We start from the raw sequence: 27,179 nt of genomic DNA on the forward strand, positions 1-27,179 counted from the left end.
TTGAAGCCCTATTACAGCCTTTGTAGATAACTAACAATGTAATCAGAAAGATAAACTTATCTATTATTTTTCAATACATGAGACAGAGAACAACCTACATAGACAGCATAGTGCTTCTAGAGAGCTATAACAGCATTTTTATACTGGTTGTTTCCAAGTAAAACACCAAAATCTCTAACTCTAGGATTAGGTGAAACAATGAGAGTACCCTAACCAAGAAACCAATTTTATTTCAAGTTGGAATCATTCTGGGGTACAGATAACACATTGTGAATGAAACACATTTTTTTCAGTGCAGTTAAGATTCAGAAGAGTTCATTTTATCAAACCTCCCAGCCTTATAGTTTTAAAGGGTGTGTGCAGTTAGAGGGGCATACATAAAATATCAAAATATATAACACATCAGCTTCTTCTGGGTATTGCAAGAGAAAAACCCACAATAAGAGAAAGAAGCCATGCTTCACAAGCAGCACAAGAGAAACAGAGAGGGCATCTAATTTTGTTGATTATTTTTTTAAAAACTGCTTTTTTAAAAACTGATTTTTTTGAGGCTGCTACAAAATATACTGTTGTCACTTGTATTGTAATGATATCTATTTTACTGTTGCTCTATTATTATGTAATTATTTTCTCCTGCTATTTTGTTTTCACTGTCTAAAAGCACTGGCACAGAGGAAGAAATGAAAATGACTGAAATAAATATGATTTTAAAATACATTACTCAAGAAGAAGAGTGGTGTATTGACAATGGAGTTACAACAACAAAGTAAAATGAAGTAAGAACAATGGTAATCAGAGCCAAAAATAAGAGTGTAGGTGTAGTTTTTGTAATTTAGAGACACATCTTTATAGGAACAGAAAGGATGGGAGTTTACAGAGGATCCTTACTGGCTAAGACAGACAAACTTCAGGCAGTAGGTTTGACAATAAACTATTACATTTACTTGGATCTGGTGTGTTCATCATATGATTGTATCCTAACTTATTAAAGTAGAAGTTCCTGGAATGTAGGTCCTAGCACTTCCTTTTTGAAAAATGGTAGGTTTGTGAGAATCCACTTTGGCTCAAAACTGTGGTATGAGAGAAAAGCCAGTTTACACCTTTGTTGGAATCATTTTCCGTGACTGAAAGAGCCCTGTGAAATTCCTGTTGGCCCTACTGGGACAATCATACAGATAGCCATATCAGTACCTGCATCCTTCCCTGATCAGGATAAAAAATATAATGGGAGGGGTATTTTAGGTTGGGAAAATGGTGTATGTGTGTGGAGGGGAGAGAAAATTACCCCCCTTCCTGACTGGCTACTTGACTTGCCTGGTAGAGCTGAATTCCTGCGTTCTTTGTATGCATGGGGTTGCTAATCAACCCTTTATATGAGAGCTGAGATCTCATTCCATAGCATTGTGAGATCTCAGTTTTATGTCTATCAGGTAAGATTTTTAAACTTCTAAAAATTGTCCTCACTTTTTCCAAAAATTGGATTTTTGTACCAACCTGGGGGCTGCCCAAGTTGTAGGAAAAGGGCAGAAAGGAATAGCAAAAAAGATAGGGGGAGAGAGCTTCTGTAAGCAGACCAGTCAGTACTGATAATATTTCCCCCCCTTTACCTCATTATTGGTGTAGATGCTATCCATGTAGCTCATATGAGTTGTGTTTATCTGGAGTGCCCTCTTGTCTTACTGCACTTGATTTTAAATGTGCAACAATGTTTATTATACTTATGTAATAAATTGTATGCTTAATCACAGTTTATACATTCAAGGGGCACTCTTGTTTTTTTCTGGTTTTACAAGAGTAAACAAAATACTCAGTTACTCTGTCATAATAATTCCCCTATATGACAACTAAGCCAACCAGAAACTTGGAACTATGCTTCAGGCTTGCTCTCTTCAAGAACTCACTAGCTATATGCTTGGGAACATAACAAACCTGCAGTCCTTTCAAGTAAATATATGTGTTTAAGATCAGGCGTCAGACCTGACCAGTGGATTAATGTTTTTATAGTTAATATACCATGGAGTAGCTAGAGTACAAATACATTTTAGACTTTAACGTTTTAGACTTTGTAAAAGTACTTACAGGGAATGCAAATCTGATAAGTTCTGAAAAGCTGAGTTCCCAACAAAGGACAAAGGATTATCATACAGATGTCTGAAAAACAAAAATTGAGGACAAATTGTCTCAGTTTACAGAATTATTTTTTTTATCCATTAATCCAGAAGCCTAAATACGATTCATAAACACTTACATAGTTCTTAGAAGGGGATTTCCAACAAATGCACTGTCAGGGATCATGGAGATATAATTGCTGTGAAATCCTCTTTATGAAAAAGAAAAGATAGGAAAAAATATTATTGATAAATGCAATATTTAACAGAGTGTCAAATCCTATAAAAATTAAGTGTTGCCACCAGGGGTCATTTTGTAGAAAAATAGGTGGTGGAACTCATTAGCATAACTCATTAGCATATGCTGCCCCCCACGAGCCAAAAGCAACCCAACACAAGAAAGGCGAGCCCCAGGTAAGTGAAGCCTGCTCGGGCTGGCTAGAGATCCAGCCAGCCGAAGCAGGCTTCACTCACCTGGGGCTCTCCTGGGCCGCGCCCCCCCCCCCCCGTCAAAAGGCCAGCAAGCCACCCACTGTCCAACATCACAGAAGAAGTGGAGAAAGGGTGGTGCAGGCTTTTCCAGGAGTTAATGAGGGCTGCTGGGGGCTTGCTCTCATAATCCAGGGATTGTTATGCAACTGCACCTACTATTCAATGGACAAGGTAGGTAGGTGGGGGGGAGGGGGAACCATCAGAAAGGTTCAGGAGCTCCTGTGAGCTCCTGCTGAATTCAAGGCCTGGTTGCCACAATCATAGGAATTTGGGGGAAAGGCATTATGTACTATTTAACATACCAGTTCAGTCAAAGTGCACTGCTGCATACGCACAGGCGCTCGGGGAGGCCCTATGAAATAGCCAGAACTGATGGGGGCTGCTTCTCCTCTAGTCCCTACTGCCACCTGACAAGTCAGTGGAATGAAATGGTGGGGGCTCACTGGCATTGCACCAACACACAATGTCACTTCTGGCAAAAAAACCCACAGAAGTGACATCATTGCACCAGGTGGGTTGTCAGCTATGGCTGTTCATCCCTAGCCTAAGCAGCAAAACTGGACAACACTTGATACCAGATTTAGGTTTCTTTTTAAATGGAGAACTAGATGGGCTACTGTGTGCATGTTTTTTATTGTTATTTTCATCAGCAGGTAATCCAGGACTTTCATTTGAAATGTAAACTGAATATTTAGGGCAAAAATCAAAAAGAAAATTTTGGCACTGTAACAGCTAGTAAGTCCTTAGTTCACATCTGATGAATTGGCTTTTAGTCTATGAAAATTTATGCCATGATAAAATTGTTCAGTATTCAAGGCGCTCCTCTTTGTGTATTGCTCAGATATTTAGTAGAAAGCACATGGAATATCCTTGTGCCCATAGACCTGATAAGCCACTGTTGAGCACTAGGCACATTAAGGCTGGGGTCCCCAACCCCCAGGCCACGGATAGGTCCTGGTCTGTGGCCTGTTAGCAACTGGGCCACAGAGTGAGGCAGAGGCACCACACTGCCCCTTTTGCCCACCTGGGACCTGGGTGGGTGAATGAGGCAGCACAACAATGACCTTCACCTATCCCTCATTTAAAGACCCCCATGGGACGGCAGGGATGGGGCATGGAGGCAGCCTGGGTTGGCAAAAACCCCAGCACCTCCCTCCACTGGTCCGTGGAAAAATTGTCTTCCACAAAACTAGTCCCTGTGCCAAAAAGGTTGGGAATCACTGTATTAAGGCATTACAGAAACTACCGACTCCAGATACCATTATTTAAGAACATAAGAGAAGCCAAGTTGGATCAGGCCAATGGCCCATCCAGTCCAACAATCTGTGTCACACAGTGGCTAAAAAAACCCAAATGCCATCAGGAGGTCCACCACTGAGGCTAGAAGCCCTCCCAATGTGCCCCCCAAGCACAGTGAACAACACCATTGATCAGGAAATGGGGAATTAGGGAGCAATACTAAGCAGTAGGGATGGGCATGAACTGCGTGATGAGCCAAAATCTAAACTGAACTTTGCCCAATTTGCAGGTCACAAGCCAAGGTTTGGTGATCACATGTTCATCAAAAAAATCTCTGAGCTTTTGGGCACAGCTCAGAGTGGGTCAGACCCTGCCCAGAACCTTTGAAATAAAGGAGCTAGGCAACAGTGAGTGTGGCGACTTTTTCAGCCTTAGAAACACAACTACAGACCATCTGAAGTTTCACAGGCACTGCTGCCTGTCAAAAACAAGAGTTCCCTTCCCATTCATCACAATGGGAGGAGACAATCTGTATAAGCTTAGGGCATGTGCAAATGCATTCACTTTATTGGCACTGGGGTTTTGGATGGAGAGGATGTACTCCCATGAAAGAACACCACTGCTTGGTGTGGAGAGATGATAGTTTAGATAGCTCAGGGAAAAGGGGATTTGCTTTGCCCTGGGTTCCTCTGTGTTGCAATTTAGGTTTTTGTGCCGTTGTTACAAAGGATGGAAAAACTCACATTATAGTATTTTTATTTGGCAGGATTATCTTTTTATTTATTTTTATTTATTTACGTTATATTTATATCCCACCCATTCCGTACAGACTCAAGGTGGCTAACAGTATAAAATAGTAAACAAAAGCAATATTAAAACAATAAAACAATCAGATAAATGGCAATGGTGCTACTTCAGGTGGCTCATGCAATATTTTCTTTCTCATGTGCACAGATCCTAGGCAGTTAGTAATAAAAGCGAGATGGATCCAGATGTGGTGACAGCCCTCTCCCATTAGATGTTATATGCCATCCGAAACAGTTCAGTCTTGCAGGCCCTGCAGAACTGCGATAAATCCCGCAGGGCCCTGATGGCTTCTGTGAGGGTGTTCCAAAGTATTGGGGCCTCAACCGAGAAGGCTCTTGCTCTGGTGGAGTTGAGCCTAGCCTCCTTTAGCCCAGGGACAGCCAAAAGATTTTGACAGCTTGATCGCAGTGCTCTCTGGGGAACATGTTGGTCAAGGCGGTCCCGCAGATAGGTAGGTCCCAGGCCATATAGGACTTTGAAGGTTAATACCAGGACCTTGAAACAGATTCGGTATGCGACAGGCAGCCAGTGCAGCACTCTCAGCACAGGCTGAATGTGCTCCTGACGGGAAAGCCCCATTAGTAGCCTGGCTGCAGCATTCGGTACCAACTGCAGCTTCCGAATCTGAGTCAAGGGCAGCCCCATATAGAGAGCATTACAGTAATTGATCCTTGAAGTGACCAAGGCGTGGATCACAATTGCTAAGTCGCTGCGCTCAAGGTAGGGGATCAACAGCCATGTTCGCCGAAGGTGAAAAAAAGCAACTCTGGCAGTGGCTGCTACTTAGGCCTCCATAGTTAAGGAGGACTCCAGCTGCACTCCCAAGCTCTTAACCCTCAACGCTGGCGTCAATGGAGCCCCATCGAAGGCTGGTAGAGTGATCACCCTTCCCAGGCCGCTGCGATTTAGATAGACAACCTCCGTCTTTGCTGGATTCAGCTTTAGCCGGCTCAGCCTGAGTCATGATTCCACGGCTTGCAGCGCCAGGTCCAAATTCCCCGGGGCGCAGTCAAACTGGCCACCTATCAATAGATAGAGCTGGGTGTTATCCGTAAACTGATGACAACCCAGTCCATACCTCCTGACCATCTGGGCAAGAGGGCCTTGTTTGGGATTCTGTAACTCCGAACCCCCCGTCCCAAAGAAATCCAATCTTCCTCAAACTTGGTGGACAGGGAGAAGACAATCAGTTGGAGATGCTCCGTGATTTTGGAGCCTTGAGAACCCCAGGGGGCCACTCCCACATCCCAAATATCCTGAACCAGTTTGGTTTGTGAACTGACTTGAGTTTGCAAACCAGTTTGTGGTATGCCCAGTGTGGTTCACAAACTAAACTGGGGTTTCCTGATTTGTACCAATCTCTACTAATTAAGTTTACTTGAAATCTTACTCTTAAGACTGTACTGTTAACAGAATTATGTTCCATGGAAAACAAATACAAGACCAAACTGCTTAGTCTAGATTAACAGATTCTAAATTATTTATCTATAAAAGCCAAGACTTCCCCCCCCCCCCAACCTCCCAATTAAGTCCTCTTTAATTATGATCTTGCTTAGCAGAGCAGTCCATTCTAGACAAAAAAAATAATATGTAACGAAGTTTATTCATTAGAAAAAACCAAAACAGAAAGAGTATCATCATAGCTTTAACAGGAACAGACAAAAATCATAAAAGAAGGCTCAAACAGCTTGCTCATGGTTTTGTGATTTATATTTGTGATTTATATCTACTCAGGAAAGTAATTTATATCTACTCAGGAAGGTGGAGTAGATATACCTGCCTAACATCTTCTTCTCACTTTGACCCAGAGAGAACTCCAGTTTTCTGGGTTATATGTCTGAGGATGCCAGTCACAATTGCTGGCGAAACGTCATGTCTCACAATGCCAAGACCACAGCCATACAGCCTGGAAAATCTACAACAACTAATGAACTCCAGCCGTGAAAGCCTTTGACAATATAGTCCTAAATCCCTAAATTATTGTCATTAAATAGAAAAAAGTGATAAAAACTTCCAGTAGTACTTACAATTCCTTTAGGCTTGGAAGTGTTTTTATGGCTTTAGGAAACTCTACCATGCTGTTATAGTTTAAATCCCTGTAAAAATAATACACTGCTTAGTAATCATACTATTTTTCAGCACCAACGAAAGTTTTAGCAAAATTCAATAAACAGTTTAAAATGTAATTAGTTAGAATTTTAAAAATGAAATTAGATCATCACCAGAGATTATGCCAACATTTCACAGGGCTGGGTCCTATAAACATAAGCACAAGGTGCTCAAGGTGGCCACTCTCCAGCCTCCCTCTTCCCATAGCACATCTGTGAGGCCAAAAAGCTGCTCTTGAAAACAAAGGGATCTTCATGGACATGTATATCATGTTATGGATATCAGGCAGAACTGACTGCATTCATGGACACAACCATTCATTGCCTGCAATTCTGTGATTGCAGGATTTGTGCAGATCTTATTGCTGGGTGTCAGGATCTTAGTCTGGATAGGCCCACATCATTGTGGATCTCTGGTTTCAATTATCTTTCTATATTCACAAATAAGACCATCTTGTCTTCAGAGACATGGGGGAGCGCTGTGGCACAACGTGTGTAGCCAATAGGTCAGAGTGAGTTTAATAAATCCACGGATGGTTCTCATTGATATGTATATAACTGTATATACAGATAGATGCTAATCCAGCCTAGAGAACTGAGAGACTGACTAAAATCCATCTTTTGTCTTTGTCTGATAATGGCACATGAGAGGCTGAAACTAATACAAAACTAACAACTATTTCTCTTTTGAGGGGAAATGGTCAGGTAGGTATCAGATTTAGGACTCTGAAGGTGAACAGGCGACAGGAATTAGATAACTTTGTATAAATATCATAAATAGTTGGGATATCAAGTTTGTGGACAGGGGGGCTGCTGAGCCACACTGAAGCACCATGTTCTGCAGTGCTAAACATCAACCCTAAAGCTGAGAATCCAACTGCTACAGCAGACGCACCCCAAGTTATATCACATAATTTTTGGTGAATGTTGTTTTGCATGCAGTATTTTTGCTACTACATTGGTAAGACGGTGTTTATTGCTCAAGGTCCTCCCAGGGTAGTGCCAAGGTACTTAGGTGCATGGTTGTATGCAAGCTGGGTGCCATTAAGGTAGACATTTGGGTCACAATTGGCACAATAGTTATTGAAATGGAAACAGCAGCAGTCTGTTTTACTTGGGATAAGCCACCATTTACAGTAGTAGTCAGCCAAACTTTCGAGGTCCCTAGTTGGTATTTCAATTGATTTGTGCCTTACTGCAATTGCAGTAAACATCCTAGATATTGTCTTGGGAACATCAGATATTTGTAGACTGAAAAGAACTGGAGTGAGGACTGAGCCCTAGGGTAGACCTTTATTCAGTTTCTTCTGCTTGCTGATTGACTGACCCATAATTACTTGGAAAGTTCTATCACTCAGCATGTTATTTAGGAGTTGAAATAAATGTTTTGCAGTGGAAAACTTGTAAAAACATGTACAGCAGACCATCCCTCCAAACTGTGTCATAAGCAGCAACCAGATCAACAAAAACTGCTGATATCTTATGACACTTCTGATACTCTGCCTCAATGAAAGTCTGAAAACCTGATCTTCATAACTGCACTAGGGTCTAAATCCTGCTTGCTCTGTAGGGATATGTTCATTAATTCTGTCACTGATTCTGTTCAGGATTAACATATCAAGGAATTTATAATAGGAGCTCAAAAGGGGAACAGGTCTGTAATTTTCTGCCAGATGTTTTGGTTTTCCAGGATTCAGAATAGCAACTATCTTTGCTTTCTTGAATTCCCCTGGGAGTCTGCCCGTTCTCATTATGTCAGTGAGAAACTTTCCAAGCCACTTTTTAGTGAACATGCCACAATTGACCAGGAATGCATTATGGATGCAGTCAAAGCCTGGTGCCTTTCCACTCTTGATGTCCTTCATTGCCTTGGAAATCTCATACCCTGACAGCTTGCAGTCTTCAAGGCAGGTGAGTTTCAAAATCTGGAGTTATTTTTTTTTAATTATGATTGTAAGATTATGATCCTTTGGAGCTCTGGATAGGGATACAAGTTGGGCAGCTACCTGGTTTGATGTTACCTCTGGATTTCCTCAGAGCACAGGTGGGCTTGCATCTAGGTTTTTTTTTTTTAAACAGGTTCCCAGCTTTCCTACTGGAATGACTGAAATCCAGATCTGCAGTTGCTTCAGTCCATTTTTGTCTACATGCAGCATTGAGTTGATGGAGTACTTCATCTGCTACTTCTGTGTCTTTGCTGTTGAGGAAATTTTGATACAGCATCTCCTAGCAGTAAGCTGCTAGGGTAAGGGAAGATCCATGTCTGTAAGCACCTTGTACTCATAATTTGTAGGATCCAACCCACAGTATTTAAAAAGTATTGTGCATCTCATACTAAGTTTTTCTTGTAAATACATGGATATAAACCTCTTTAAGTACTTAGGTCTCATACACAGTTACTATTAAAACCTAGTTACCACCATCCTCCTGTCACCAATGCAAGTGTGAACCTTGTGTTCCTTTATTCCTTTACTAACCAACTCACGTACGTACTGCCCAGCTATTTAGTAGGAATATGAAGGCACAAGCTACTTCTCAAGACTTTTGATTACGGGAAACACAGTATCTGTGAGAACTGTCTATATCCAATCCAGTCCCATAATCTTTATTCTGTTCCCTTAATGCATTACTACAAGTCAACACTTAATATCTTCCCTTTTATACCTTTTCTTTCTATCTGTTCTTTGTATCTTTCCTTGACTGTCACTTTTGTGTTAGGAAAAACAGGGAAATGAATAAAAAAACCAGTTCAGTCTGAGAATTGACAAGAATGCAAGTGGAGTCCTTTGAACCCAGGAATCTCATCTACTGCTGCTATGCAAGTTCTATCCACAAATAATAAATTGGGAAAGAAAGCCAAAGCCTGTTGACCCCAGCATTTAACAACAAAACATTTGTATACATAACTAAATATAGCTAATCACCATAACTATAAAGCAATACTAAATCGAATTTGATACATCAGTTCTTTTGCATATGCTCTATCCAACTAGAGATCCCAAAAGGAGGAATACTTACAAAGTTTCTAGGTTGTTTAAGCCATCAAAACAATGGTGTCCCAATGTTTTTATTTTATTGTTATGGAGATGCCTGGGGAAAAAAAATCTATTTAGAAACAAACAAAAAGTTCCCAAAACAATGCTTGATCTAGGGCTTTCTCGGTGGCAGCACCAGAGCTTTGGAATGCTCTTCCAGAAGCCATACGGGCCCTGCGGGATCTGTCTGCATTCTGCAGGGCCTGTAAGACCGAGTTGTTCAAGCAGGCCTTCAAGGCTTGATGAAGATGGCTGCCACCGGACATCACACAGAACGCCGGTGTTCATGGCTTGGAATTCTAATGCCGCTATAATGTATTCAGCACTATATAATGGTTTTAATAATCTCGAATTGTAATACGTTTTTAAACTGAAAATGTAAATTATGGTTTTATATATTTTATTTGTTTAATTGTGTAGATACTGTGAGCCGCCCTGAGTCCGCTTGCGGAGAGGGCGGGATATAAATCAAATGTAATAAATAAATAAATGTACAGTATTCACATGGCATATACAAGGCTGGTGGATTGCTAGTGCTCATGTTGCATTTTACCACTGAACAAGAGAAGCACTTGTTCAGCACAGGAACCAGCAAACAAGCTGCATCAGGCACCACCCTCCATTTCTTAAATATAACAAGGGAACTGTAAGAGCTGAAGTAGTTTGTCCTCAGATTATGACCTAACCAATGGAAGATTGTTTTTTGTTTTAAAAATAGACACGACCAGACCCGTGCCTACTGTAACTATATCTTAATGATGTCTACTCTTACTGACAGCAGCTCTCAAGCAGAGGCATTCTTTCACCAAACCTGCTACAAGATATCCATTTACTCCATATTAGGGACTGAACATGAAAAGATGATGCTCTATCATTGATCCATGGCCCTTCTATAATCACAACTTGAATGTACTTAGAACTGATATGCTTTGTTTCCAGGATTAACACTATTCCCCTCTCCCAACCTGACACTATTTGAGATAACAGAAAAGGACTACTTTTTACTACCCTACCTCTGGAGGCCATAACAAAAAGGTCTCACATACTCTAATCCCTTGAATGTCATACAATAAAGATCTAGAGCACACCACGTTGCAGACTTAGCTACCCTATTCTGCAGGTCGCATCAGGATTCTTACCATCCTTCTGGATGCAGTCTTCCATGCTCCAAAAGCAAGTCTCTAGCTCCTAGGAGATCCATAAATTGTTCCCGCACCATGTATGTGCCAACAATGAACAGTGAAATGGGAGCGGGTTACTATATTTCAAGGCAGTCCTCTCATGTCAACAGATGTTTGATGCTGTCAACGCTGATTTTGGCAGCCTCTGCTTCAGCATTAACATTCTCATACACAGCACTGAAAAAGCTGACCTCCACTATGTCCAACAATCTCAATCAAGAGCACATTCACACATTTTTTGCTTGCATCATTTGTTCTACTCTGAAAAATCCTCTGCAATCCCAACTCTTATTCTAAACTATCCAATGAGATAATGTGGCAAAGACTTACAGGACAACTAGGCTTGAAAGGTTGGTAAATGCAAAGTCAGGGATGCTGGTAATTTTATTGAGAGCCAAGGTTAAGGCCTGCAGGGACAGAAGGTTGCTGAGTGGAACAACCGGGACTTCAGTCAAGCTGTTATCATCAAGCCACAGGTGGCGCAGTTGAACTAGGCCCTCAAAACTGTCTTCTGGAACAGCAGTAATGTGGTTAGCATCTAAGCGCCTAAAAAGAAATAATATGGATATCAACCTATATGAAACCCGCTCTTTTTTGGGGGGGGGGGGGAGTATAAATAAAATTCAAAAGATTAACATTCAAAAACTACAGAAGGATCAGTACAAACTGACAATAACTTATGTTTAGTCAAATGAACAACTTTGGAACTCAGAAGAAAAACAGTGAAGTTATATACAGTAGGCAAGCTGCCTGCCAATCAGTTGGTGTGCTCACATCTAAAATTATAAACAGGCTCTTGTGCAACAATGTAGTGAGAGGTTGCATTTAAGTATAGGCTAGTGCAAGGCCACCTCCATTAATGATTCTCCTCTGTACAAAAGCCCAACCAGGCAGGTCAATACAACCAGAGTATGAAAAGAGATGCAGGCCAGTTCCACACTAGGCCTTTTATCCTGGCTCAGCCCTGTCCCAAAACTGATTTTCCACACAAGAATAAATAAACTCATAGAATTGGTTTCTATGATTCCATGATTGAAGTATAAAATGTCAGTTTGGGGACAGGGCTGAACCAGGATTAAAGGTCTAGTGCGGAATTGGCCAAAGTTACCCAGGTGGCAGAATAACCCAAGAGTTAAAGGCAGTGGGGGGAGGGGGGAGAGAGATAGTGCAAACATAGGATCCAAGCTTTTCTTGATCAAAAAATATGTCAGATCTAAACAACTGTAATCATATGTTTTCTACAAAAACATTACAATAAAAATTATTTCCTCATGATATATAGATTCATTATATTTTTATGAACATTTTTCTCATGGCAGCATTGCAAAAGACCCATTACCTACTTGTTACGCTACACGTTTGTTAACCTTTCACATCAAAGATAAGAATAAATATGTCTGTACAGAACCAGAAATTTTCACCTTCAAGATTCAATTGAACTTAGTTTCTTTTACTGCTTTTTTGTAATAAATTAATTTTACTAAGACTGCCACAGTCCTGCTCCTTTTGAACCAGTCCATTCTTGATGATGGATTATTCCATGCTGTTGCAATATATATATATCCCTGCCACAGTTACCAAACTCTATGTCATCATGTACAACACTTGGCTTCAAAAATTCCTAAAAGCAGTACTTCCAGGGGAGGAAAATGTCGAGCTGAGCTGCTTCTCATAACGGGAGCAGGCTGGAACTTCTGTTCGGGGGAGTGGAAGGCAATTTAATGCCTACTGCCTACTTTTCTCAGTCAGAGATTAGTCCAAGATATGCACAGGAAACTTTGAGGAGATTTACCTTGGCTAAAAGGGAGTCCCGGGGGGAGGTTTCTTTGAGGGGTCTCTGGGAAGAGTTGCATTTTAATCATCTGCAGAAGTTTTCAGAGTCATTTATTTGACATAAGCTCGACAGGATCCTAACCTTCTTGGACATTGCTAAACATCTAAAGCTTTTCAAGACCAGTGGGAACTTGGATAATTGGAAGAAAAGGTACAGATTACTATCTTTCATTCTGGAATTATTTACAGCTTAATCAAACAAATTTAAAAGGTGGGAAAGAAAAATCTGGAAAGTTTGGAAGAAGAGGGGAGGAAGAGGTGAAATTTGGACTTCATAAATAGTGCTAAAAATTGCTAAAAAGTGGAAAGAAATTTATTGTTTAGTCTACTTGCGGTTTTGAAAAAAAGAGATAAATACTATTGGTCATATTATTTGTGTGGACCTTGGACGTTTTTAAAAAGGGGAAAAAATTGCAAGGGGCAGTAAAAAGTTGCAGCCGCCATTTTGGAAGATTTAAAGACTTTAAAAATAAATATTTTGATTTTGGGAGCTCCAAGGACGGCGAAATTGGGCTTGTTATAAAGGGCAAGTCCTACTCTTTTGAATCTGATAGTTGAATTGGAAATTGGTGAGGTCCAAATTTTCGCTGTTTTTAAATGCCTGAACACAAGCAGTCCTGTACAAGGGCTATTTCATTAGAAAAAATGCAGGATCAACTGGAGGCAATGGAGGCCAGAATGATGAAAGGGGTGAGAGAGATGATAGATGAATCGAAAAAAGAAATTATTGCAGAGATTAAAAAATATATGGAAGATCTCAGAAAGGAAACTGAGGAAACATCAAAGAAAGGGATTCAGGGGTTAGCCTTACAGTGGCTTTCCTCTTTCCTTGAAGGTCGGGGACAAAGGGTGGCAAATTGGGGGTGAGCTGTCCCAGAGGCACCTACTTAATTGTGGGGTGCCCCAGGGGGCAGTTCTCCCCGATGTTATTTAACATCTATATGCGCCCCCTTGCCCAGATTGCTCGAAGGTATGGGCTGCGTTGTCACCAGTATACTGAGGACACCCAGCTCTATCTACTGATGGGCGGCCGAACTGGTGACGTCCTTGTAAATCTGTAAAAAAAGTGGAAAATAAAAGGACATCGGACAATTTTTGATAATGATTAAGTTTTAAAAAGAAGCATATACATTTTTGTTTTAATAGTTAAGGGTACCTTTAAATATTTGCTTTTTAAGTAAATAATACTGGCGGGGTTCAAGTAACGAGGGGGGGGTAGAAAGTAATATATGGGGTAGATAAAAGAAGTTTTTAAAGATGTAAGATATAGATTTATTACCAATAAAACTGTTTTAATACACACACAAAAATTCCTAAAAGCAATGCAATAGTTTCCATGATACATTTGACCAATTCAAGATTCTAAGTGTCAATGACAAAGCCCTTAATGGCATTTGGGCCCACATACTTGCAGGACTGCCTTGCATGCTATGCTCTGCTGTGACAGCTTTGTTCAGCAGAGTAAAGCCTTCTGAAGTTGCTACCCTGCAATGCAGTAAAATCAGCCACTTTCCTTTCACACATTCTCTGTAGTGGGTCCCCACATTATGGAACAGTCTGCCTGAGGCTTCTAGGAAGGCCCCCATATTTCTAGCATTCTGCAAAATGTGCAAAACAAAATTGTTATGGAGGGATTTTTGTAGATGGAGAACAGCTGCGATTTAGTGGATCAAATCAGGAGATGACTGCTACCAGAGGTACCAAGCAGGAAACTACCTCATTCTAGGCTTCCCAATCCCCAGGTCCCAGCGAGGATCCCCCGGTTTTACAGGCTTCCCCCCTCTCCCAGCCAGCTGGCCGGCGGTGGAAGCCCCGCCCCCACAGCCATTATGCACCTCCATGAACAATTCCCATAGGGAATTATGGGGAATTGATCTGCGGGTATTGGGGGCTCCAGGGTGGCTGTTTTTTGAGGTAGAGGCGCCAAACTTTCAGTATAGCATGTAGTGCCTCTCCCCAACATACCTCCCAAGTTTCAAAAGGATTGGACCAAGAGGTCCAATTCTATGAGCCCCAAAAGAAGGTGCCCCTATCCTTCATTATTTTCTATGGAAGGAAGGCATTTTAAAAGGTGTGCTGTCCCTTTAAATATGATGGCCAGAACTCCCTTGGAGTTCAATTATGCTTGTCACGCCCTTGCTCCTAGCTCTGCCCATGTCTCCTGGCCCCACCCTCAAAGTCTCCTGGCTCAACCCCCAAAGTCCCCAGATATTTCTTGAATTGGACTTGGCAACCCTACCTCATTCCCCCCCCCCCTTCCCTCTTTCATTTTCCTAAGCTCCCATAACCACTCCCGTTTTCTGGCTTTCCTATTTCTTTTCAACCCACCCTACCTTTATCTTGTCTCTCCACCCCGCCCCCCATCTTCAGGGTTCCCTTCTTCCCTCTCCTAGCAGGCCCTGCCAGGGCAAACTATGGCCCACTTATGTGGTATCAGTCACTGGGTTGGGCCCAGTTGCACAGTAGGTAACCAGGAAGGCCCTGTGAGAGGCACATCATTTTCTCCCATATCCACCTCCCACACTATTTCCTCTTTCCTTCCTGCTGGTAATCCCTGTATCTTCATCTTTCCCTGCATCTTTTTCTCCTTTCTCCACCTACCTCCTATTTATCTGCCCTCCATTTTCAGCTGTATTTATTATTTATTTACTTCATTTATTCTCCATCTTTTCCCAAAACAGGGACCCAAAGAATCTTACATCATTGCTGTACAACATAGGTATGAAACATGTCCCTCTTCACACTGGAGGAATACTAACGTAGATAAGCATTTCCATTTTCTCACTTCAAGGTCAAAGAAAAACCTCATTTGTTTGACCTCAACATCAGGGCAACATCTGGTGCTGTGAAAGAGACCTAAGTGGGTTTTTTTTTTTACTAACATTCACACAGACTTTGGGAGAATTCTATTTTTAAATTATCTCCACATGAAATATGTACACAGGGCAACAAAGGGGGGAAAGTCTAGGTTAAATCTTGCAGACTTAGTTTAAGTAGTTTACCACAGCCCTAGAGTCAGTAATGTCATTTTGTATTTTTATTAAACAAACTGTGATTAACAATAAGTTTTCATTTAGTGGAACTCTGCATGGGCAGAAGTTTGCTCCAAATGAAGTCAGTGGGAGGTAGAGGCTTGCTTTTAGGAAGCTTGTTAGAAAGGAAGTTAATATGAGTGCCACAAACGATACACATCCCTTATAGCAGCCAGAAACAAAAATGATCAATGAATATGGTCAAGCTGCAGGCACAGGACCAGAGAAAGAAAAAAGTGACAATTTTACTTAGCCTTTCCACAGATTTGTCCCTCTAGAACTCAAGGCAGGCCCGTAGCTATGGAGGGGCCCTCTGGAAGCTTGCCTCAATTTCCGGCAGAGGCCCCCCCCAAGCCAACTGAGCAGGGAGGGAGGGCAAGAAGTGGCCACAGGGGATCTTCCTGCTTCTAGCAGCCAGCTTTAAAGCTGGCTGCGAAAGCACAGAGACCCAGACTGCTGGCCTCATCTCTCTCTCATCTCCTGCTCACACAAGAGCCCAAGAGCACAAGGCTAACCGGGGGGGGGGGGGGAGGTTTGCTGGGGGCTGGCTGGAGGGAGGGGGCACTACACCAGGCCTGCCTTCCTGGTCCACTCTTCTGGACCCTACCCACTCTTCCTGGAGATTGCTGTAGCTGCTCAGGGCTCATTGGCTGGGCTCCAGGCTGCTTCCTGGCACTGTGCAGCTCATGTAGCAGGCCACAGCTGCTTCAGTCTTGGCACTGGGTCTTTTTGCCATTGCCTCTTCCACTCACTGCCACCTCTTCCTCACCCCACAGCAGTGGTGGGCTCGTCATACTGCTGCAGGGGGAGACTCAAAGAGCATAAAGAGGATGGAGGTGGGAAGGCAAGAAGAACCATCCAGGATGCACAGCTGGCCAGACACTCCTCCAGGCAGGAATCGCACACAGCAGGTGAATGATTGAGCAGCTCATCCATTATGTCCAGCAGGCTACTGCTGCTTTGGTCTTGGCACTGGGTCCTTCCTGACTTGGGAATAAATGCAGGTGGAGGATGATGATGAAGTGCCCCCCAACTTATTTAAAAGCCTCCCAAATAAAAAAAAAAATCCTTTCTATGGCTATACCTTTTCTGGCAGGACCCTGCACCAACAAAAGCTACATGAGAGGGAGGAATGAAAAGCTACAGCTCTTCATGGTAAAGACTAGCAATGAGAAAGCTGCCCATTTTGTAGCTCAGCCATGTAGCTTTCAGAGACACAGGAAGTTTGCCAGAAAAACATAGCAACACTAGCCCAATATGAATGGTCCCCCCCTCAAAAAAAAACCCCTTTCTGGGTCTTAACTTCATGATTTTACTACCCATTGTTTCCTCATGTACCTTACTTTGTCCCAATTCTTTTAACTGCCTGTGCTCCCAACAAGCATACCCATTTCACCTTTCTACCTCTCTCCTTGCCAAAAGTAAGTCACTCCTCCTGCTACTCTTGGGCATTTGCCAGCTTGTCCTATATCTCTGCTTATTTTCTACTCCATCTATGCTTTCCTTTGGTTCCCACTGACTCAGACCATTTTTTGAGGGGAGTTTTCCCTGCTTCTGGGTCCTTGATGCTTAGTATCAGCACTGACAACATGGTTTTCATTCTCCAGCACTTAGGGTGCCTCAAGGCCTGATTAGAATACCGTTTGTTGCAGTAATGAAGATTCTGTTGGCTGAACTGATAGAATACCAGGCGACATGTGGAACTGGCAATGACAAACAGTCAACCCCACTATGGGGGGGGGGGAATGCTGAAGCCCTCCTGCTGCTGTACCACACATAAAAGACAATTTAGCAGTTACACTTTAGCACTGCTACAGGGTGGAATGAAGACCAGAAGCAGTGAAAAATTAAAATGGCAATAAAGGCAACAAAAATAGGTTTATTCACATTATAAAAGACAACCTAGCATACTATTTCCTTTACTCAAGTTCTACATGGCTTGGAACTGGCTTATGACCAATTTAATAAGAGATAAGTACATGAGCAAATACCACTGGTATTTTGCAAACATATGTACCAATTAATGCCTCCTCTCAAACTTTGAACAGGCTGTACTACCCACCTAATCTCCCACACAAAGGACATAATTAGACCTGAACCACTCCAGTGCTGAGCTGACCGAGGAAGATTTTAGCTGTGATAATTCTTCTAGAGAAGGAGAGAAATTACCATCCAAACATTGCCAGCTAAAAAAAGTAATGACATTTGTGTATCCTATGCTCTTTGGTGAGAGGTGTGTATGTTCTAATTTGTTAATGTCATTTAGCATATGTTGGCACTGGAATATTAAGGTAAATTAAATGTTTAATGACAATAGCCTGCTTGTCCCAAGGAAGCTACCACTTCTCCTCCCACATTTTCAAGTTCACACATAACAGTGATCAGTGATACAATATTTTTTCTAAGTAAGAACTTATATAAACACCCTTTCAAAAATCATATAGTAGGCCCTCATCATTTGCAGAGGATTGGGACCACCATGAATCACAAAATCCAAGCATACTGGGAGGCAATCAGACTGCAGACTGTGAATAAGTGAAATTGCAAGGCACAAACCTGCAAATGGAAAGGGTCTATTGTAGCTATTTATAACATATGTACTTGGTTTTTTTCCCAAAGAAGACTACACATATTTGTACACATGTTTATAAAAACAACAAAATCTAAACACTACAAATGAGCAACAAAGCCAAAACAACAAAAAAGAAATATCAATATGGCTAGGCACCTATGAACACCCTCCTAAACAATTTAGGCTTAGAGAAGAGAAAATAAGAGTGGGTACCTTCTTGACATGTTCATGAAGGGCATTTCACAACATTGGAGCCACTGCTATGAAAGCACAAGACCCAGCAGTGGTAGTTTTTAGATGCTTGCAAGATGGGATGGAAAGCAGGGACTGATGGGTTATATTGGGACAGACAGTCCACCAAGTATACAATTAAAGGCTTTCAAGATAAAAGCCAGCACTCTGAACTGAGCATAGAAATGAATCTGCAACTAGTGCAGCAATTTTAGTAGGCCTAATCTCATTCCAGATAGCAATCAAGCTACTACATTTTTGTGGTAGAGGAACAGGATTCAATGCAACTTTGAAAAGTCAGCAAAATCTGAAAGCATATGAATCTCATAAAGAAAGGAAAACATATTTTAGAGGCAATAAAAGCCAACACTACTGTTAAATTTGAGGATGGAAGGGGAGTTTAATAACAAGCAATATTTTCTCATAGTGTGAGATGGCAGATTAATAAATATCTGCTTTTACTATCCATTAAAGTAAGGACATGTTTCTCATGGCATGCATATGAACTTGTCATACTTTCATTCCAGCTTTCATCATTCTCCATGACAATCGTTTTTAAAAATCCAATTTAAATTCCAATCTGTACATTCATACATGGACAGCAAATTGTCATCTTTGTTCACTATCTTATTCTCACATCAGGTCAAACACACACAAAAAAAGGTAATGGCAGCAAGAACAAATGCGTGCATCACATTTCTTTGAAAAGCATGAGGTAAGCATCAACTCAGAATGTAAGTAACATGAGTTCGCAGAATTGGTTGACCGCTGCCATAAACATATATTACGGTTGTGCATCGATAAAAATTTCATTATAATTCCACACTGGGAGAGGGATTTCTGTAATCATTTATTTTGTGGTAGGAGATTACCATTTCAGAATTCAAATCTATGTTGTTTTGGAATTGGGGACCATTATTTTCAATGGGGAATGGATATGAGGGTATCTGGGGCAACGGCTTACAAAGATAATACCACCAAATTTGCATACAACACAGTATTCTGTGTAATCTTAAATAAACTCCAAGTTTCAAGTGAATTGGTGCAAGAAAGACAATTTTACATACCCTCAAAATAGATGCTTCACAGCATACACTACATTAATAAGCATTGCAGTAGCAGCAGAGCTCAGACAAATGGCATTTTTTTGAAGAAGTCTGGATTTTTCAAATCATTCAGAGACTGGCTAACAACAAAAAATTCTTACCTTCCCAATGAAGACTGTATTTGCCTGCTTTTCTTGTTGTGTGAATTGTTTGTTTCCTTTCCCAAAGTAAAAGTGCCTTCTATACACACCCACACCACCACCTCTTCTGTCAGACACCCACCCTGCATCATCTTCTGTCAGGTATGCTGCTATGTGTGTGTACTAAAACAAATGGCAAGAATGTCTATTGGGAACAATGGGAGATGCCCAAAGGCCCACTGGATATAATGGGAGCCATGAATGCCAACTGACATGCATACACCCCACTGAAACACAACGAAATCTGAGTCCAGTGGCACCTTTTAGACCAACGAAGTTTAATTCTGGGTATACGCTTTCATGTGCATGCACACTTCATCAGATGTGCTTGCACATGAAAGCTTATACTAAGAATTAAAACTGTGTTGGTCTTAAAAGTGCCACTGGACTCAAATTTTGTTCTTTTGCTTCAGATCAACATGGCTACACACCTGAATTTATCTCCACTGAAATATGTTACAGCACACAAAAATTGAAATTAAAATGTGGGAAGGATTGAAAGAAACCTGCCATGGGCCTGGAATGACAGCCCCTAGTGTGGAATTATGGTCCCTGGGACTGGAATCAGTGCTTTGAAAACTGTCATTATAGTCCCAGAGCAGTTTATATGGTCTTGGGAACCATTCAGAGTCAGCCCTAGACTGTCTGGCACCCTAGGCAAGGTCAACTTCTGGTGCCCCACCCGACTGATAACATTACTGAGTCACATGGGGGCACCCAATTTGGTTCCCCGAGAAGGTCAGTCTCCTAGGCAATCGCCTAGTTTGTCTGGTGGCAGGGCCTGCCCTGAGACTATCATTCCAGTTTCTAGGCATAGATTTCAGTCCCATCTTTCTAAGGGTCATCTTTTCACTCTGGGGGCCAGGGCAGCTTTCTCTAAATCCTTTCCACATATTAATTGCAACTTTTGTATGCCGTAATGTATTCCAACGAAGCCTGTGCAATTCAAATGGCATTCATGGCTCCCATTATATCCAATGGGCCTTCAGGCAGCAAGCCTCTCTCATTCTTCCCAAAAGGCATTCTTGTCATTCATTTTAGTGCATCCCTTCCTTCACAGAACTCCCACCTTCCCCACTGATCTGGCATTATTTCCTTTAAGGGGCTTTCAGTGAAGCTGGAATAGCTGGGTTTTATCCAAATAATATCAACACTGCAACAGAGTGGATGCTGCCTGTCCTTTACATAACCACCAAGTTTCCAGCAAATTGGACCAAGAAAACTACAAGTCACTGAACAAGCTGTTCCCAGCTGCTCAGAAAACAGCAAGTGAGGGAGAACAGCATCTCTGTACCATGTCTTCAATGGTGGTTGACTAATATACTCTGTGCTCCTCCTTGCAAGGATCTGATTGGAAGGGAGAACTATTATTGCCTACCAAGGCCAGCCCTGCCATTAGGCAAACTAGGCAATTGTCTAGGGTGCTGACCTTTTGGGGGCACTGAACTGGATACCCCCCATGTGACTCGGTGACGTTATCAGTGCAGGAGGGGCACCAGAAGTTAGCCTTGTCTAGCATGCCATACAGTCTACAAAATCAGTGGAATGATGAAAAGGGCGAGGCATGCTGCTTTCCTGGTACACATGCAAACTCAACCCCTCTCCTAACTCAAACCCCCAAACACGGATTGTTTCAGAGGTTTTGTTACAGCAACAACTCTGGATTTCTATTACTTCTCCAGGAAATCAACATACCAATCATAACCAGCCATTTTCATGTATATTTTTGGCTCAACAATTTTCATAGAATCATAGAGTTGGAAGGGACCTCCAAGATCATCTTGTCCAACCCCCTTCACAATGCAGGAAGTTCAAGAATATCTCCTACACACACACATACATCCCCAGTGACCCCTGTTCCATGCCCAGAAGATGGAAAAAACCTCCAGGATCCCTTGCCAATCTGGTCTAGAGAAAAATTTCTGACTGATCCCAAAGTAGCAATGAGCATTTCTCCTTCTCACAATCTGCTTAATTTACAGAATCAGCATTGCTGGCCATTTAGCCATTGTTTAAAAACCTCCAAGGAAGGAGAGCCCATCACCTCCCAAGGAAGCCTGTTCTACTAAGGAACTGCTCTGTCAGGAAGTTCTTCCTAATGTTGAGCCAGGAACTCTTCTAATTTCAACCTGTTGGTTCTGGTCAAATCCTCTGGGGCAACAGAAACAATTCTCTATATGACAGTCCTTCATATATAATTTTGTTATGCACACTCCTAGTACATACCCCCACACACTGTGGGGCGGGGGGGGAGGGAACCCTCAGACATGAAGAAAGCAAGAGAATACATAGACAGTAAACTAAAGGCTATAACAACACTTACAGCTTTTTGAAAGAGGTGAAGGATATGTTAAGAAAGTAACACTTTGGCAAGGCATTTAATGGAAGGATGTTTCTCTCTTGCTTTTCCACTATTGCATTCACACAGTTCAGAAAACCCAACAGCATTATTTTAGCAGTGAATTCTGGATATTGACACAAGTAGGCATCTCAGACTGTACCTTTGACATAAGTCGCTTTGGGACAACTGGAATCTGAAGTGAACCTTGTTCTTTTAAAGTGCTACTTCAAAATCCACAAAGAAATCACTTGAATGGTTGCAAAGTAGCTGTTAGATCTCAGAGAGAAGAACTGATAAGGCTGATACAGTAACAACTGGTTTATGACTATGATAACAAATCCACCCTAACAAGCACTTTCTCAACTGCAGTAGTGTACTAATACCTTAATACACTGAGAACAGAGAGTGATTAAAATGTGGAATTCACTGCCAGAGGATATAGTGATAGCCACAGGAATAAACAGTTTTAAAGGGGGATTAGAGAAATTCATGGGGGATAGGTCTATCAGTGGCTACTAGCCATGGTGACTGAAGAGAACCTTCATGTGCAGAGGCACTAAACTTCTGAATCCCAGAGCCAGGATGCAATATCCATGGAAGGTATCAGACTCTATACCCTGCTGTTGGCCCTCCAGAGGAATGACTGGCCACTGTGTCAGACAGAATGATGGACTAGATGGGTCATTAGTCTGATCCAGCAGGGCTCTTCTTATGTTCTTATCCATAAGTGCTCCACTTAGAATACAAATGTATGTTTTAAGCCCTAAAAGGACCAATATGCTATTAATTATATAAACAGCCTCCATTTATCCACTTCTCCCAAATAACAGTCAACATGACTAATCTTGTACACATGGTGACTGTAAACTCTTTAGAAATATTAGGGACATATGTAGGGTTGCTGTCAAGTCGGCTGAATTCAATAACGAGTCTTTGGTTGAAACAAAGTTACTAGTTTATTGGAGACAGAACTATAGACCATGATAGAGATTGAAGGACTGGGGTACATAGACATTAACCAAGCATTTAAGGTATACATCAAAAGGATTCCTGAGGGAGGGGCATTCTATGCAGTGTATATTCACATCAGGATGTTACTACTTCGTTCCCAAGCTGAGGCCTTGGCGCTTTCACACTCCCACAGGCACTCTGCCTGAGAAGGCTCCACTATCTTGTTCCCATATCACCATTTCAAAGCAGGCTACACAACAAAGGGACAGTGGGGGGATGAGGAAAGTTAGCTAGCAGCATTCGGTGTTCAGTGTAGTTTACCCAGAACCCTTTACTTCTGAACCAATGTTAGGATACTGCAGTTTGACCAAAATACAGCAGACTTGACAGTTGCCAGGTCCAACTCAGGAGATATCTGGGGACTTTGGGGGTGGAGCTGGACATCTTTCCCATTCTCTAAAAATAAAAATACAACAGTGCAGTTCCCCAAAATATAGTCATTTCCTCCCCCTTTTTTGCATTCAAATGGTTCCACAGCAGTTGTACTTCCACTAAAATGAAAGTGAACTCTCTCACATCCACACTCACAAAGCAGCCAAAATAATATACAGCTTCTGAAAGAAATGCAAAAAAAAAAAAAATGGACTGGGCTCTCTGGCTTCCTCTTTCTCACACACACACACGCATGGCCCTTCCTGCTTCCCCCTCCCAGCTTCAGTCTCGCTGAGATTTAAAGGAGCACCTACACCTTCCAAAACAGAAGCAGTTGCAAGTTTCTGAACCTACTTGAGATCTAAAGGCACATTGTGGCAGTTGGGGTGGGGCTGGCGGCAGGGAGGAGCCTGCAAAACTGTGGGATCCCCTGCCCAGATCTGGGGACCAGCAAACCTAAATACATGGCAAGCCTTCATTCAATTGCCAGTGAAATCAGGAAGTCTCCTCAAAGAGCCGAATAAAACAGTGGCACTGGTTCTGCTGGGCACATTGCACTGGTTCTGCTTTTGGCCTTGAAAACATGCCCCCTCCCCACACTTCACATTCCAATGCAGATTCTCAGGGAGAATTCTCAGGGAGAATCTGGCTGCTGGGTTTTGCCTGCCTTGCTAACTTTTTCCCACTATTGGAAACAATGGAGGATGAGGGTACCTTCTTTGGGTGCCCACAAAATTGGACCCCCTGGTCCAATCTTTTTGGAACTTGGGGGTTATTTTGGGGAGAGGCTCCAGCAAGTACACTGAAAATGTGGTACTTCTCCCTAAAATCCCCTCCCCCCCCAGCCCACTGAATATGAGATTTGCCATTGCCTATGAGGTTTGCCATTGCCTATAATGGTCCCCTAGGGCAGGGGTCCCCAATCTTTTTGAGCCAGCAGATGCCCTCTGGAATTCTGACATAATGTGGTGGGTGCAGTCACAAAATGGCTGCCTCAGGAGGTGGAGCCAAGTGTAAAATGGCTGCTGCAGCTCACCTTCAGTCACGCAGTGAAGATCCTGGTCCTGTGGTGGCAGCTGCTGCCAAAACAACATTTTAAAAAATCTGCACAGCCAATCAAATCTCCTATGGGCAATCAGATGTCTTGCTGCCCTAAAACCCCACCTGAATCTGCCCACTTTTTAGAAACACTTGATGGGCATCAGGTAAGGTGCTAGGAAGCACCATGGCGCTCATGGTCAGCACGCTGGGGACCCCTGCCCTAGGGTACAGTGGAAATTAATATCTTTGGGAATACCGAGTATTTTCCAAATACCAATGCAATACCAGTGTTGCTATTTGGGAATATTCAGGATTTTTATCCCAAATTCAAATGATACCAAATATTTCTTCCCTCGCACACCCAGTATTAAAAAAACCCCAAATTTTTAGACAACTGCTGGTTTTCATTGTAGCAAATTGTATTGTTAACAAAGTAATACCTACATTCTAGTTCTTTTCAGCAAAGAAACTCAAAATTAAAAATGCATTGACCATCAACTGTGAACACATTAAGAATTACAAAACTTTTTTATAAAACTATTTATGAAAAGAGCTCATACAGGTATAAAAAGTGTCCCAACAGTATTTGCTGGCTTTTAAGCCACCAGCATCTAAGTCAAAGGCAATGAAAGGACAACAAATTATTATCAATAATTCCTGAAGGTGTTCCGAACAAGATACATGTGTTTGGTCACCAAGAAAGAAATCTCTCTAAAACTTCCTTCATGTTAAGTCAGAAATACAGCCAAACAAGCAGCTAGGTCATGTTTAAACTTGAAGATTTTGGACTGGCATGATAACTGTTATGTATGTGGACTCAAGGGAAGACTTTGGATGTTCCCGCCGAGCTCCTTGGAGCCAGGCGGACTGAGCTTGGAGACTTGGGAACAAAGGGCTGCAGGATTCAAATCCCTGCAGCCCTAGACCAATCACAAGCCCCCACCGGTTTGAATGACCCAATGATGTGCTAGCGCGGGAATCCAGAGATGTATATAAGTTGGGCTGGTAGGCCCCATCCCCAGTCTTGTAATGTAGCCCTATCACATATCATGTCTATTAAAGAGCTTGTCATCACTTACTCTGAGACTCTGTCATGCATAGAACCCGCTATATTATAATAACTTTGTAAATAATTTCTAAGGCAGACACAATCTTCTAGCATTTTACATGTCTTCTGCTTTAGATAAAGATCACACATCTCATAGACCTTCAAAACAGTTTTTCTCTGGAAGAAATTTTTACTCCAAGGTCAACTTCTTTTAATATCGTAGCATAGATACATCAAAGAGTTTTATGTTGTTTTTAGGTTAATCCTTTAGGCTGTGTATATGATTACCTCTGAAATTTCTCCAGACATAAAATGCTCAAAATCTGGTTGCTAAGATATTTGTTGCCAAATGGAACTTCTGACCAGCATTCATGTACTAGCAAACTCATAGCCACACTGCTGTAATATACTTAAGTAAGGCTGCTAAGGATCTTTACCTAGAGCAGAATAAGTTAGCGTAAGTGCAGGCAGATTCCCAAATTTTCTAAAATATACATCTGGCTAATTTAAAGCAGCCCATAAGGTAACCTGGCTGGTTATTTGTGATCAGAGATACCATGAGGGAAATCACATTTTCTTTCTACTAGGCGATAAACTGGTGTGAACTACTAAACAGGATTGGAATCTATACTACCATAAAGAAAGCTCTAAAATCACTTCATAAAGTCACTCAAGCAAGTTGGGAAACATTTGGGAACAACAGTAGACTGATGGATGGAAGGGGAACAGAAGACACAAAAAAATCAGCTCCATGAATTCATTCAATTTGCAGCAGTATAGGTTCTAACCTAGTGTTTAAACTCCTCAAGCAATTATGTGCATCTTATATTATATGTACAAATAAAGAGACTGAATGAAACCTGTAACAATCCTATGTTGGATTCCCTGTACCTATGCTTCCTGCACTATAAGCTTTTTTGTTATTGTGGTATGTAAGGATATGCATGTCTAAAGAGTATATAGGCAAATATTTTTCAAGTCTTATTAAAATAAATACATTTTAATTGCATTTGCTGTGTTGTGGGAATTGCATTTACCGTATTACATCTGCAGTAGTTTCAAGATGGCAAATATATTTATGTACAAATAAAAATCAGAAACCAACAGATGCAGGCACCGACAATTTACAAAAGAACTTACAGAGACTGTAGCCCACTTAGTCCCCTAATGGCCTCATTAGGAACAGTTTTCAGCTGGTTGTTCTGCAGAGTGCTGTAAAAGAACATGAGCAGTGTAAACAGATTTAGAAGACCCTCTCAACCACACACACTTCTACACACCTCCCATTTCCTCCTGCATTCTGCAATTCTAAACAAAATGATTGCAATCTGACCCCCATAACTACTGAGGAGAAAAATTCATATCCTCCTTGAACCTTGCATTTATTTATTGTATTTATTTCTTTCCACCCAATCAGCATCCTCAAGGCAGCAAACATAAAAACATTGAAGTATTTAAATAATTTAATTACAATTAAATACA

The 27,179-nt window shown here is 41.7% G+C and overlaps 1 protein-coding gene across 1 annotated transcript in view; it reads right to left on the minus strand.

The window, feature by feature from the left end:
- The window catches only part of LGR4 (leucine rich repeat containing G protein-coupled receptor 4), a 179,473-nt gene that overhangs the window by 33,322 nt on the left and 118,972 nt on the right, over positions 1 to 27,179 (minus strand). The window contains exons 4-9 of the mRNA XM_060263211.1: positions 26,838 to 26,909; positions 11,301 to 11,516; positions 9,773 to 9,844; positions 6,674 to 6,742; positions 2,249 to 2,320; positions 2,080 to 2,151 (exon numbers count right to left, since the gene is read on the minus strand). Of these exons, the coding sequence (XP_060119194.1) occupies positions 2,080 to 2,151; positions 2,249 to 2,320; positions 6,674 to 6,742; positions 9,773 to 9,844; positions 11,301 to 11,516; positions 26,838 to 26,909 (573 nt within the window). The remainder of the gene's footprint in view (positions 1 to 2,079; positions 2,152 to 2,248; positions 2,321 to 6,673; positions 6,743 to 9,772; positions 9,845 to 11,300; positions 11,517 to 26,837; positions 26,910 to 27,179) is intronic.

The sequence above is a fragment of the Heteronotia binoei genome, chromosome 21 (assembly GCF_032191835.1).
Source record: "Heteronotia binoei isolate CCM8104 ecotype False Entrance Well chromosome 21, APGP_CSIRO_Hbin_v1, whole genome shotgun sequence".
Taxonomy (NCBI): domain Eukaryota; kingdom Metazoa; phylum Chordata; class Lepidosauria; order Squamata; family Gekkonidae; genus Heteronotia; species Heteronotia binoei.